The sequence below is a fragment of the Dermochelys coriacea genome, chromosome 8, assembly GCF_009764565.3.
Source record: "Dermochelys coriacea isolate rDerCor1 chromosome 8, rDerCor1.pri.v4, whole genome shotgun sequence".
Lineage (NCBI taxonomy): Eukaryota > Metazoa > Chordata > Testudines > Dermochelyidae > Dermochelys > Dermochelys coriacea.
Window position 1 is genome coordinate 95,650,754 of NC_050075.1, and position 14,533 is coordinate 95,665,286.

The following is a 14,533-nucleotide window of genomic DNA, read 5'->3' on the forward strand; positions in this document are numbered from 1 at the left end:
TTAGTATCTGTTATTGTATTTGTATTTTATAGGATACTTTTCATGATACTTACTGAGCCCTTTTGATTCCTCATTTTAAAATTTCTCTTTAAAATTGAAGAGAAGCTAAATTATTCCTTCACAACTTCACCATAGAAGCCAGTGGAGACAGAACTCTCTCCGATATCCTTTCTTCTGGTAATACATACTGATGTGTTAAAAGAGGAGGTGCTGCAGCAAATAGCTATATTAAAGAGCTGGAAGTCACCTGCTACTATAAAGCACACTCATTAGGCCATCCCTCGTTTATAATATTTTAAGTTAATATGTATTATGTTTTGGGTGAATGAAGATAGAGAAGGGATGTACCTGTAGCCAATGATTTAAGTTTATTATTCATTTATTGTGTGATTTTATGATTAATCAACATGTTATATCATATGTATTCATTGTATGTTAATTAGAGTTAATTAGTAGGATTATAGAAGTATAAGATTGATCAGTATTTACAGGAAATTATGTATTAGATATAAATAAGACAAGCTAAAATGCAAGAACCCGTAGGCTGACGCCTGCAAGATTTTAGTTTAGCTATTTTAGACAAGAAATGCTGACATAAGTAAATGACCGAGGAATATGCTCTAAGATTATGGGAAAAAAGGCACCAAGTGGTAATGTTGCAAAAATCTAGACGAAAGATTAAATTTTAAATTATAAAATGCTGTAAAAGCAAATCTTGTCTCCAACATGTGTCTTAACACATGGTATGTTAATGTTAATGAGAACCTACACGGCCTGTAGAATTCAGGGTCCCTTATGTTTCTAGGGGACACAAACCAGTAAGAGTGGGTTGACACTTCCGTGTACATGCGCAGAATGTAAGTATAGACAGAATTATTATAAAAAAGGGTGCCCACAGTGGGAAAATTGAGCTTCCTATGGGAAACCTCCAACAGGATCCATCCCCATATTGATGATCAATCCATGAGATGGCCATCAGACTCTAACACCATCTAGGAGGATGTGAGTATGTCTGTAGTTATAACTAGTGCATGGATATATTTAGGAATTGTATATGCTGTAACATTTATAACTTTGTTGGCAGCTTTAATAAAACTACTAAAAATAATGAACCTTGTTCTTGTAATTGTGTTACTTGCCTTTGGTTTCATGTGTTTGTATGAGCTCTAAATATAAAACAAACAGAGATAACTCTTATTAAACTTAAGACTGTAGCCGCCAAAGGCAAATCCACTGTAGCATAACCGTGCTAAAATTAACATTCAATAAAATAAAAGGCTACATATCTAACTAAAATAATAAAAACTACCATCTCAGCTCAAGAGCAACATACTATTAATTTCTTAATTTAATGCATAATCCTGCCATGTTTGTTGACAGTTGTGTGTGCCAAGTTCTCACTCTCAGTTTTCACCCTTCTGCCCATGGAGAGAGATGCTGTTCATTTGGCTGGCTACCAGGCTGGAAATCTCCATTATCATCATCTGACCTGCCTGCGTCAGGTGCCTTATCCTAAACCATTAAAGTGAGTCAAAAAGAGTGTTCTTCCCTCCCAAACAGAACACAGCTGCTTTTTATAATGCACATGACTTGTATACTCTGGTCACCCCTGGTCTACACTACAAATGTATGTCAGTATAACTATGTCACTCAGGGGTGTGGAAAATCCACACCTACCGACTGACCTACGTCCTGGTGTAGGCAGTGTTGTGTCAACAGGAGGGCTTCTCCTATCAACATAGCTACCGCCTCATGGAGAGGTGGAGTACCTATGCTGACGGGAGAAGCTCACTAAACGCTACAGCAATACAGCTGCACCAGTTCAGCTATGCCGCTGCAGTGCTGTAAGTGTAGACAAGCTTCATGTCCCTTCACAGAATGCCTGGAAAGAGAAACTCTTTGTGGAAACCATTAATATATATGTATTTCTTACTATGGAGGATAAAACTCCTGTTTTATGCAGCTCCTATTGCTTACCTACCTGAGTTTTGAGTATTAAAAACAGTAATGTACCTGTCTTTTTATTCCACTTCCCTGTATGTCTATTTATTCATAGCTATAAAGGATTTATAAACCGGAAGGTTTAATCTCATAGCAAACTCTCCTTGATAACATTAGTTACTCTGCTACTTCAGGGAGTCAATCCTTTATCATAAATAAATTATACAGACAAAATAAAGGATTTGATGGCTGTATAACAAATTTAAATTCTCCTCTACTAAAATCACCAAACATTTGTTAGTCACTTTCAGCTACAAGGCGCTGAAGCTTTATTTATAATAGGCACAAAGGAAAATAAAAACATGATCACAAAATTTTTTTCCAGTAAATTCAAAGATTTTGGGTGAAATCCTCACTCTGTTGAAGTCAATGGGGATACTCCCATTGGGCCAGGATGTCACCCTTTACCTGTGCTGTGCATGCATGGTCTCCACAGCAATACAACTGTTTGTTCTCACAGAGTGAAAATGTTGCATTTGCTGTTTAAGTAAAGGTGATCTCTAAAACACAGCATTGCTTGGGTCTGTGAAGAAATGAATAAACAGCCAGTTAAAAATATAAATCAACACAACAGCCCTGCATCAATATCTCTGCAAAAGTCATTGTACTTGATTCAGTCACATCTTATTTTTAGACTGGTTGTCTATCCAAGCTATCCAAGGCAGTGATGACTGCCATCCCAAAAGCTGTCTACAAGGTCATGTACTTCTGGCACCTACCAAAACATTAGTGGATATTGCAAAATACTCTTTTGTGCGTAAATAACATTCTTGGGGGTTCTTAGGTATTTGCATTCCATTAATTCTGTAGAAACTGGTTAACTTCTGTAAAAATAACACAACCCAAGTAGCTGGTAAATTCACACTATATTAAATAGGAACACAATTAAATCAATCACTGAATACATATACACATTCCTGGTGACCAAAGTACCCATTTTGATGCTCTAAATTAGGGGTTGGAAACCTATGGCCTGCAGGCTGGATCTGGCCTGTTGCTTAATTTCACTTGGCCTGCAGCAAGCCCTGAGCCTAGGCGTCCCTCAGGGCTGGAGCTCTGAGCGCTAGTTTGCCCCGCCATGGGCGGGAAGCCCGAGCCTCGATGCCCCCCTCCCCTACCCTGCGGGGCTGTGTATGGCCCACCGTTGATTTTTTCTTTGGGCCAATGGCCCATGATAGAAAAATGGTTCCCCCCCACCCGCTATAAGCATCCTGTGACCTTAAGAACCCCTCAGTGCCAATTGGCAATGGGATTACAAGAATAGCCTGATATGTACATTCTCGTTCACCGATGAATATCACGTGAGGTCTTAAACGAAAGTCAACGACATGTTGGTCGTTAATATTGTTGTGAAATGTGAGTACAGTAATTATGTAAGGAATTATGTGTGTATATTGAGAATATGTTCCTAAAGTCTGTATCAAGGCAGAATTGTCGGACAGGTTTTCTGTCATAAAAATGATGTTTATCACCTGTCTCGCTGGCATGTAAGTTAAGCATATAAGTTAACACAATGGAGACTCGCTTACATATGAAGTCAATGGGAGGGTTGTGAACTCAACAGGGAGGCAGCACACCAGAGAATATGCTATGAGGGTAGGGCTCATCCAAATTCTGAAGTTCAGACAATGAACTTTGGGGAAAATAAGGAGAAGGCAAGGAAGACAACCCTTTATCCTGCACTTAGCAAGTAACTGGGCAGTACAATTACATTCATGAAAACAGGATCACAACCTGCCATGGTTGGAAATGCTGCAAAGGACATTTGGATGAGATAAACTTCTTTAGACAGAAAGTTAGCCTGCTGGGTTTAGTCTCTAGAAATCATGTTATAAATATACATGTTTTATTTGACACTTTTGTTCCCTTTATCCTTTTTCATTGTTTCTTGTATCTTGAACTTTTAAATGTATTGTTGTGCTTCCTTGCACCCTCCAATGCCCTTCTGGGTCTCTAGGCACCACATCCTCTTTGCAATGCTCCATTTGGGCGCATTTGCTCAGCTAACCTCCTCCATCTGGGGCATAAATTCCTTCTAGTGCTATCACAGGAAAAATGTGTGCAACTTGGGACCCTTCCTGAAGGATTACTTGACATCCTCCCCAGCACCTCCACTGAGCTGTAAAACATGGTCTTTGCCTGAGGGCAGTCTCCAATGAACCCTGTCCGGTGAGATGGTAAAAGGCACCTTTGGGACTGGCACTCCTGGTTTCTAAAGTGACACTGCACTGTTATCGCTCAGTGCTACCTCCACACTTGGCCAAAATGTCATCAGTCTGCCCAATATAAAATTACAGCTAGCTAGTTTCAGCACTGCTTGACTATAATACAGCATCTATCACTACAACTGAGTCCACGGCATTCTGCTTCCCTACTACTTCTGCCTGGAAGCCAATAAGGCTTTAATTCATTCACCTGCATGCAAAATTACAGATGTAGTCTGCTGAGCTAAGTGCTGGGCTTCCTCTGTATAGCCTTAGGCAAGTCACTTAAACTCTCTGTGCCTCAATTTTCCCATCTGTAAAATGGAGATAAGTCTGACCTACTCACAGTGCGTTGAGGACTAACTAATGGTTGTAAAGTGCTTTGAAAATGAAAAAGTGAAATGTAAGCACTACTGTAGGTAATATGATTGACTGAAGAGTCAACATTCAACATATTAAATGGATCAACCAGAAATGCTGGAATTTTTCTGGAGCCTGCCACATTTGAGCCTTGGCAGCTCAATGAACTCTAGTACCTCATGTCTGGAGTCAGTGTGAATGAAAGTGCCTTCCCTCGTTTTGGAAGGTGAATTCCAAAACTCACAATTTCCACACAATTGATTTGTACGTAGTTCCATTAAAAGAGTGAGAGGAATTAGAAAGTCTATACTGTGTGACCACTTTTTCTGCCCATTGGTTTGTTGACATGAGGAGTGTGATGGCTAGCGACATACTGAAATACAAAATGAGTCAACATTACTATGTCAAGTTGTCCATTGTTTCACCTAAAAACTGTGTCTCTCAAAATCTTGATCTTCATAGATCAGTACTGTAACAAATCCAAGGCCATCTGGGACATCAATGTCACTACATGCCATACCATGGCCACTTGGAATTTTATAAAATAGTGAAGATGTAGCTCAGATCCTCCCACTCCAAAAGCACATGTCCTACTTCTTGAGTTAAAGGAGACTCTTCATTAATGGCTAGCAATACAGAGCCTCTGGCATACAGCTGAGCAATTCTAATTATAGTCAGTAGAGGATACATACACAGTACTCAGCTCATTACAGCATTATAACCAACGCCTCTTTCTTAGTTGTAGTGCCCCTGATTTTAGGATCAGCTTTTCTAATTTCCTCCTAAATTGCACCCATGTAGAGGGTTTGCCTCTACAACTGCAGAATCCACCACTTTTGCACCCGCGCTCCTTGACCCTGCCTGACCATTTGCACACGTACAATTACACATTTACCTCTGTCAAGTCCTCATTTATGCCACCAGTTCTGCCAGCCTGTGCAAATACAAGGTTTATGGGCAAGGCAGAGATGGGCACAAATAAGCAAAGCAGGCAGAGGCAGGTTTGGGAGGCTCTCTCCCAGTCCTCGCTGCCCGCCCTCTAAAGGACAGGGTGGCATTAGTCTGGAAAACCCTCGTCCACCTCTCTTTCTGTCTCCCCCCAGCAGCCTCCTTCTTCTCTCCTTGCCTTGCAGCCTCCTCCATCAGATCCCTGGCAGCCCCCTCCATTACCCTCCTCCTCCACCCCTGGGAGCCTCCATCCCACTCCCTCAGCCTCCCCTGGCACCCCCCTGCCCTGAGACCCTTCGCCCCCGCAGGCTCCCCAGGAGGCGGCATCCACCCCCTGAGAGCCCCTCCCTCCTGCCCCCGCAGCAGCCTTTTCAGGTTGCCATGGCAACCTCCTCCTCCCTCCTGTCCCGCCCCGGCCTCGCCTCCATTCATGCCCAAGAAGCCACGCCCCTCCCCTGTCACGTGACCCGAGCCCCAGCCGCGTCCCCCACCAGGGCTTTCCCGGCCGCTTCCGGGTGGGTGCGGGGCTCGCGGTCCTGAGGCGGAGGGGGAAGGCGGCCGTCAACATGGCGGCGCGCAGAGCGGGCAGCGCCTGAGCCCGGCTCCCGGCCCCGACCCCCCCCGCCCCCCGCGCGGCCCGGCCCGGCCCGGCCATGGAGAGCGAGGAGGAGCAGCACATGACCACGCTGCTCTGCATGGGCTTCTCGGACGCGGCCGCCATCCGCAGGGCCCTGCGCCTGGCCAAGAACGACATCAACGAGGCCGTGGCGCTGCTCACCAACGAGCGGCCCGGCCTGCACTACGGCGGCTACGAGCCCATGGACAGCGGGCAGGGCCAGCCGGGGCAGGGCGGGCACGGCTCGCCGGCGGGCGGGCAGGGCTCCCGCGCAGGAGACGGAGACGGCGGCGGGGGGAGCGGCGGCGGAGGCGGGTTCGACCCACCGCCCGCTTACCATGAGGTGGTGGAGACCGAGGTGAGGCACGGGGGGGGCTGCCTGGGACGGGGCCCCTCACAGCTGCCGTGGCTCCCGGGCGAGCGGAGCGCTGTCAGCCGCTGCCGGGCTGCGCCTAACGGACCGGCCGGTGTCGCCTCATCCCCGGCTTAACGGGCTGATCCCCCGCAGGGGCCCGGCCCGGGAGGGTGGGAGGGCGACCCTGCTAGCAGAGCCCGTCCGCTCTGCTCGGCTCCCACCGCTCGCCTGGCAGCATTGCGGGCTGCTCGGCCACCTCCCAGCCCCGGTGCAAAAAATACCTGGCCGGGGCCCCAGCATCTTGGTGTAAGGGTGCCGGTCTCTAACTTCACCCAACCTGGGTGACTGAGCTACTGGGCCGAAGGCATCGGGGAGCTGCTAGGTTTCCAGCGCTGCGTTGGGGCGGTTCCAAAACTCAGCGGGTGCCCGGGTGAGTGCTGCTCCCTGATGTGCTGGCAGAGCACAGTCTGATGGCAGCTTTAGCTTCTCTCACAATATGGATCCTGTTGTAGGTTGCCCCCAAAATGGAGCAGCTGTACCCTGGGCATGTGGTAGCCCGTTTCAGCCATCATCAGCTCAATGAATTCAAGGTATCGCTGCCACCGCCCCCCACTAAAAGCGTGTTTCTCCTCTTTGGTGATTGTGGAGAAAATATGCCGTATTTATATATTTCAGTTTCTGGAAAGTGAAGTGCTTGCCCTTTGCTCTAAGCATTTTAGGAACACAGCATTATCTGGCTTTGCCAGGCTTATTTTTTTTTTCTTTGCCTCATTGCATCAGCCAGGTGGCTCAACACTGTAATGTTCTTTTATTATTATTATTATTTTATTTGGGAAAAAGAAAAATTACAGTGTGATTACCTTGATTTATTGTGCACAAATCAAAATAGAGTTGGGTTTGTTACTGGATGCTAGGTTAATACAGATAGAAGTAATGGGAATAAGAATAAATGACAACTTAAAAGATGGTGGACTGAAATAAAAATCCTTTCAAATATTTTTTTCAGACATTATAATTTAAGCTTATCTGTATTTCAGAATAGCTTTTTGATAAAGGTGATGAAGAATATTGCCCCTTCACAACTTTGCCTCTTCCTGCTGGTCTGCTTTTGTCTCTTCTCTCATCTCTCTTCTGACAGTTATGCCAGCCTTGTCGTCAACCCTTATGCCAGCTTCTCATGCAAACCTCTTCATGCCTCCTATGCTGCCTCTCGTGTGGATGCCTTCTCTGACCTTGCGTGTAAAGCCATTACCCTTTCTTCCTTCAAATCTGAATTCAAAACTCACCTTTCCCATGATGCCTTTCAGAAATGAGGCAATTAATGTCTAGATTGTTGAATATAGGGGGATGGCTGGTGCTTATCTGTATTTTTTAATGTTGCTATTATATGTGTAGAAGTGCGTGTGCATATACACAAGCTGTACCCCTACTTTCACTGCATCACTTTACTTAAGTAAATCTTAGGAACGTGAATAGCCCTGTTCTTATGAAAGGAGACTTAAGGAGCTTGGCTTGTTCAGCCTAACTAAAAGAAGGTTGAGGGGAGATATGATTGCTCTCTATAAATATATCGGAGGGATAAATACAGGAGAGGGAGAGGAATTATTTAAGCTCACCACCAATGTGGACACAAGAACAAATGGGTATAAACTGGCCACCAGGAAGTTTAGACTTGAAATCAGACGAAGGTTTTTAATCATCAGAGGAGTGAAGTTTTGGAATAGCCTTCCAAGGGAAACAGTGGGGGCAAAAGATCTATCTAGTTTTAACATTCTACTTGATAAGTTTATGGAGGAGATGGTATGATGGGATAATGTGATTTTTGGTAAGTAATTGATCTTTAAATATTCAGGGTAAATAGGACTAATCCCCTGAGATGGGATATTAGATGGATGGGATCTGAGTTACCCAGGAAAGAATTTTCTGTAGTATGTGGCTGGTGAATCTTGCCCATATGCTCAGGGTTTAGCTGATTGCCATATTTGGGGTCAGGAAGGAATTTTCCTCCAGGGCAGATTGGAGAGACCCTGGAGGCTTTTCGCCTTCCTCTGTAGCATGGGGCATGGCTGACTTGAGGGAGGCTTCTCTGCTCCTTGAAGTCTTTGAACCATGATTTAAGGATTTCAATAGCTCAGACATAGGTGAGGTTTTTCATAGGAGTGGGTGGGTGAGATTCTGTGGCCTGCGCTGTGCAGGAGGTCGGACTAGATGATCAGAATGGTCCCTTCTGACCTTAGTATCTATGAATCTATGAACTTAATGGGTTAAATCTTCAGTAGATGTGCTATGATGTACACCAGTGGAGGATCTAGCCCGATGAATTATCTTACATGCATAACTTTACTCATGTAGAGGTGTCTGCAAGATCAGAACCATATATTGTTTGAATCAACAAAGTTACAATGGGTAAACCACAAACTGGTTTTTAGTATCTGCCTTGGAGAGGCTGGTGGGGGACGGGTATCGTGATCCCAATACATGTGATCTGTTGTCAGTAAGCAGTTGATGACCAAAGAAGGGATATTTAACATCTTTAATTTCAAATAAACGTGTATAGTTACACATGAGAAAAGATGCTTTTTTCAATATGATATTTGAAGGGACATTGGCCATTTAAACATTACATTTCTTTTTTTAACCTATTCTTGTTACAAATGATATCTAAGATTATGATACTACCTCTGATAGAATAGAGGGGGGAAATTCCTTTGTTTGTGTATTTGATGCTTTGTGTATAGTGAACTTCACTGTTTCTCTTTCATAGTAAAATATTTCCCTTTTAGTGGTAGTGTTACAGAAACTAGGGAAACAGAAATAAAGTACGGAAAATATGACAAATTGCAAAGGGTTTAGGAGCATTTGGGAGTACAATTTCAGCAATAGGATCCACACAGATGCAAGGTTTCTTCCACACTGACAGATCTGATTACAAGATCGAGAGCCTAATTTTTTGTAATGTAAAAGTCTTACTCACAGGAATAGTTTAGGGAACAAAATTAGATGTTTTTGTATTGCATTGTTACAGTTCTTTACTTATTCTAATTTTTCCTCTTTAAGGTGTGAGCTGTGACCAGCTATTGTATTTTGTGTTCATTTTTTTTAAAATTGTAACCTGGAGCATTCCTATATATACTCATTTTAGGAGACTACTATAATAGACACCTTCTGAAGCAGAGCTTCAAGATATACAATTGGTAAAAGAGAGACAGACCACTGAGAAATGTTTTTTTGCAATATAAGATGCTCTTTCTCTTACTAATGCTAGCTTACATTATTAAAAACTAATACATTTTAAAATCCAGTTTACATTTTAATTTGTTTCTCATCTTGGACAATGAAAATTGAGTTCTTAATGTTGCAGTGTTCAGGTTCAAACACTGCGGAGGAGTTGCTTGAGCGGGACTGGTTATGTTTTATAAAAGCTTGTCTTTACAAAATTAAAATTTTGGCCAAATACATATTGATCTTTTTTCTTGTTTCCTTATAGTAATTTTAGATGCCCTCTTTGTGCTTCAGATGAGTTGTTTCTGGGATCATTTTAATGAGGTTTTAAATAAGGTGTTCTCTTGAGAATCCATGAAACTTTCCAGAGAAAAATATTTCTACAGCATTTGGATATTCCTAGAAATGCCTATATATTATGTTTGTTGTGATTACTAGAGTTGCATATTAAGCACTTGTATTCACAGTTTTTGATAAATAAGCAAGATGATAGAATTTAGAAAAGTCCTATAATTCACTTGCTGATTATGATGCATGCTATTATGGTGGGTTATAGTATTGCAGAATTCCCTACCCTGAGCTACCAAAAGTCTGTTCAGTCATCATCAACTCCATCCATCTTGGAGATATATAATGGGGAACCTGTTTGCTTGCTGCATTATCTGCCTGTGTGGTCATGGAATCCATTAAATTTAAGGCTTAAAAAAAACCCCAAAACATATTTGACATCTTGGAAACATTTTTGCACTCTTAATTCCCCTTATACTGTCCTGTTCTTTGAGGCCCCATGGGACTGGGGCTTTTGAGCCTGAGGCTTGCAAGAGGAGATTGTGTCTTGGTGGCTCTGGGGTTGTGGGATCTCTTCTCTTTGGAACTTATGGTAACAATTGAATAAGTCCTCTTTAGAAATAAATTCAAATCCTTTTTTATTTCAAATCCTGTTTTAGTATGGCATGTTTCTTATTTTTCTGACATCAAGGTTTATTCTCTTGAATTACAAATTATAAACTTTGATTCAGTGATTAAAATGCCAAAACTGCTTGTAAATATATGCTACATACGTTTAATAATAGTCAGTGATGATGTACACTGTAATTGCATAACTAATATACTTGTTAATTTGTATTTACATTGCACATGTTAGGAATATGCAGTCTAAGACTAGACAAAGCCAAAGGGTGAGAATCTAAAAGGTGGAGTGTTCAGAAAAAATCCCAAGAAAATACAGGAAAGGAAGAATTTAATCAGGAAGGTAATATCTTGATCAGGAATACTCTGCAGTACATTAATAAAAGATGTAATTAATAACATCTCTTGGTTTAAGCTTTGTGGTGAATGGGTGAGTTTCAGTGAGCAAGGCCCAAGGGTCTATCTGCCTGTGCTCCCCTTCAGTGACTGGATTAAACATTTGTTATGTGGGGAGAAGAGCTAAGGAACTTTCTCATCCTTTGATGATAATAGGGAGGATTGTGACTTTCATATTGTTACTATCCTTCTCTAAATGGATCAGAATAAAAATTCTCCTGTGAAGTCAGAAACTGATCTTAACGAGAGAATTTGGTGGTGGTGGTAACTCTCTTACTCTGGTCATTGAGAAGAAAATTTAGAGGGCTGGTGGGAGCTCATTATATAACTTAAACCCTTCAGTATGACACAGTAGTAACGTGCTGTGTGCTTCACCCATATTAGATGCACTTTCTGATCTGCAATTTTATGTGTTAGTTTCATTTCCTAACTTTACAATTAAAAAGAATCTGGAATTCATATTAGTTTTTCAGGTTTTTTAGATAAGAATTTCCTTGGTGCTCACTTCCTACTATCCGAACAGTTCACATACCTGAGGTGTTACTGCATTTTCAGCTACCAATCTAATTAACAATGATGGCAGGGAAACTGAAACTATGTGATCCAGTGTCTGATTCTTGCTGTAGTCCTGAACCAGTGTCATTGCACACCAAGAGCCAGTAGTACATAGTGTGATCGGTTTCATCAGGATAAAGGTGTGTACCTTCTATCTTTGTGAATCTGGTTATTAGTTTTGACCTGAATTAGGGGTCTGCTGCTCTCTTTCTCCCCGCTCTTATCTTCTCCACTGACTGACACTTGTCTCACGTGCTGAGCAGGGCAGAGCTGAGGCCCTTGCTCAATACTGACTTCAGGGGGACTGCAAAATGGGATCTTCCAGCTTGGGGAGTACTGAGCAGGCCTTGCAATTCTTGAACATGTCCAACCCTTGAGATGGGATAGCAAATATAAAGGTCTGAAATGTATGAGATATGAAAAGACAGCACGTTTTCTGTTCAGCATTTATTTCTGGCATATGATGCTGTTTAAAAGTCAATGAACACAAATTATAGTAATAGCATTCAGCATACACTAGCATATTTCTTCTGTTTCTGTTGAACTTCATGTTAGCATTTTAAGACTTGCTAGAAAGTATGCACGGTAGAGTAATTGCCTCTCTCTCTCTCTCTGTTAAATCTGTTTCTAGATTATCACTTAACAAGTGGTACACGGTGCAGGAATGTTATGCTTTTTTATCTAGATGGTATGTTTCAATATAGTTCATGAACCTGTGGATGGAATTTATTTTTTACTACAGGATGTTTTTCTCTAGACAGAACTGTGGTGGTCTGGTGAATTACATTATATCAGTGTGTTTGCCTTAAAAAAGTTATCATTTTTTGTAATACAAAATGGTAGAGCTTCAGGCATAATATAGGTTACAGAACGGGTTTGCATTCCACATTTTCAGTTGGAATTCTGTTACCTCTGTATAATTCATACTGCAGGTGTAAATAAATTTATAAATGATTGAATGCTTTATGTAGTAGTGACTGTGAAGGCAAATGTGACCATTATGCAGTTGCTAATATACGCAGAAACTTGGATGTTAGAATCTGTTGAGTGAGAGAGAATGTTGGCCAGAACAGAGGTTCGTTCACCTTTTTTTCCTTTTGAAGATGACATGACACTGGATATGTATTGAATGCTGGAAGAATGTCACTTTAAGATAACATGAAGGATATCAGATCAGCTGCCCCTTTCCTTCCCCCCAAGTACTGCAGTGTCAGCCTGGAGGGGATCCCTGATCATGGTGTGAAAACTGAATGCCTCATCCACTAGCCCAGTGGTTCTCAACCAGGAGTACGCATATCCTTGGGGGTACAAAGAGGTCTTCCAGGGGTTACTCAACTATTTTAGATTAGTGTTTCTCAACCTAGGGGTTGCACCCCTAGGGAGGTCACGGGATGGGTTAGAGGGTTGCAAGCGCAGGGGTGGCAAGCAGGGCAATTGCCTGGGGCCCCATGAAGCTAAGTTACATGCTTCAGCCCTGCTGCATGTAGTTTGAGCTTCATACAAGGCTCACAAGTGAAAAACAGCCTGAAATATCACACTGAAATGTAAGTACAATATTCATATTCAAATTTATTTATTTTATAATTCTATGGTAAAAATGAGACAGCAACTTTTCAGTAATAGTATGCTGTGACACTTTTTGTATTTTTATGTCTGATTTTTGTAAGCAAGTAGTTTTTAAGTGAGGTGAAACTTGAGGTATGCAAGACAAATCAGACTCTGAAAGAGGTACAGTTGTCTGGAAAGGTTGAGAACCACTGCACTAGCCCAGAAGTAATGCTGCTACCACTGAGCCATCCTGACACACTGAATATATTTTGTATGTCATGGTTGAGAAAAAGGGAAAAATTATAAATTCCTCTTTGTATGTAGACTGAAACTTGAACTATACAGCAGGCTAGTTTATTTACTTAGAGTGAACTAACTTTTAACTAAATGTCATTGCAAATAGGTGAGGCCTATCGATTACAGTTAATCTTGTTTGCATCTTCATGCACATCTCACCAAGAAAAATAAAAATTGAATGTCAAAATTCAAAGAAATGCCCCCCCCCCCCCGAAAAAAAGTTTGATTATTGTTGCTACTCTTCTAAAACATAATTAAGTAGCACAGTAGGATTTCAGTTGCCCCAAAAGGTCCTCCCTGTATAAGGCAAAACACCTTGGACCAGCTAAGTTATACCTGCTTATACAAGTCTTGATTAGGCCCTATTAGCATAACATAAATTGAATGCATATTAGATTTACTCCAACTGGCAGACAAATTGATTTGGAAAAAATATAGAAATCTGTACACCACATTCTTTAAACAACATGGATTTTAAATCAAGCTGTTTTCACAAGAAGTATGAAGTGTTTACTCTTTTCATATATCTCTTGCTGATCATAATAGAAGCTGTTGTACATGGTTGAAACAGGGTTGTGAATGAATGATGATGAATGTCAATTTTTTTAGCAGTAAATCTACATACTTTCTCTTCAGAGAGTGGTATCAGAAAGTGAGCAAAACGTATAATTCTCTGTCAGGAGACTGACTTCTATAGAAGGAAAGGAAGAAAGCAAGAAAACTCAAGAAGTCTGCTTGCCATACAGTCTTCCTTAAATTTGAGCATTTACTGAGCCATATAGGAAAAATTCTTCTCCCCTTATGGCCCAGTTTTGAGTATATTATGATAAAGGCTCTCCAGTGAAAAATCCTGTCATACTTAAAAGCAGAAGTGCAATATCTCTTTCAGCTTGACTGGCTTTTGTTGAATGTGCAGGATCCTACTAAACCAGCTTCCTTTTATTCCTACTAACATTGCAAAGTGAAATGTGTCGTAAAATTTTAAATTTTGTTTTATAGTGATGCCTTGCCTGAGAGGGAAAGGCTCAAAATGGAGCAGACCCACCACTGTGCAGAGACCAGATGCAGGGATTCTGTAGCGAGGAGCAGCAAGGGTTTTGGTAGGCAAGCCAGGAGAATGTT

General features: G+C 41.8%; 1 protein-coding gene and 1 long non-coding RNA gene across 5 annotated transcripts in view; one reads left to right on the forward strand and one right to left on the reverse strand.

Annotated features, from left to right (window-relative positions):
* Positions 1-2,238: 2,238 nt before the first annotated feature.
* On the reverse strand, positions 2,239-6,888 carry LOC122461294. Its single transcript, XR_006283191.1, has 3 exons — positions 6,467-6,888; positions 3,531-4,938; positions 2,239-2,524 (listed from the first exon to the last, which is right to left on the reverse strand). It is a non-coding gene; the product is annotated as an uncharacterized LOC122461294 (long non-coding RNA).
* USP24 (ubiquitin specific peptidase 24) overlaps positions 6,040-14,533 on the forward strand; it is a 115,091-nt gene continuing 106,597 nt past the window's right edge. For 2 of the 4 annotated variants that reach the window (XR_006283190.1, XM_043520519.1), the window contains exon 1: positions 6,040-6,487. Coding sequence is in view for 3 of the 4 variants with exons in the window: in XM_043520519.1 (XP_043376454.1) it covers positions 6,167-6,487 (321 nt within the window). In the remaining variant the exon portion in view is untranslated. The remainder of the gene's footprint in view (positions 6,488-14,533) is intronic. The other 2 variants (XM_038412987.2, XM_038412986.2) reach the window with 2 other exon arrangements.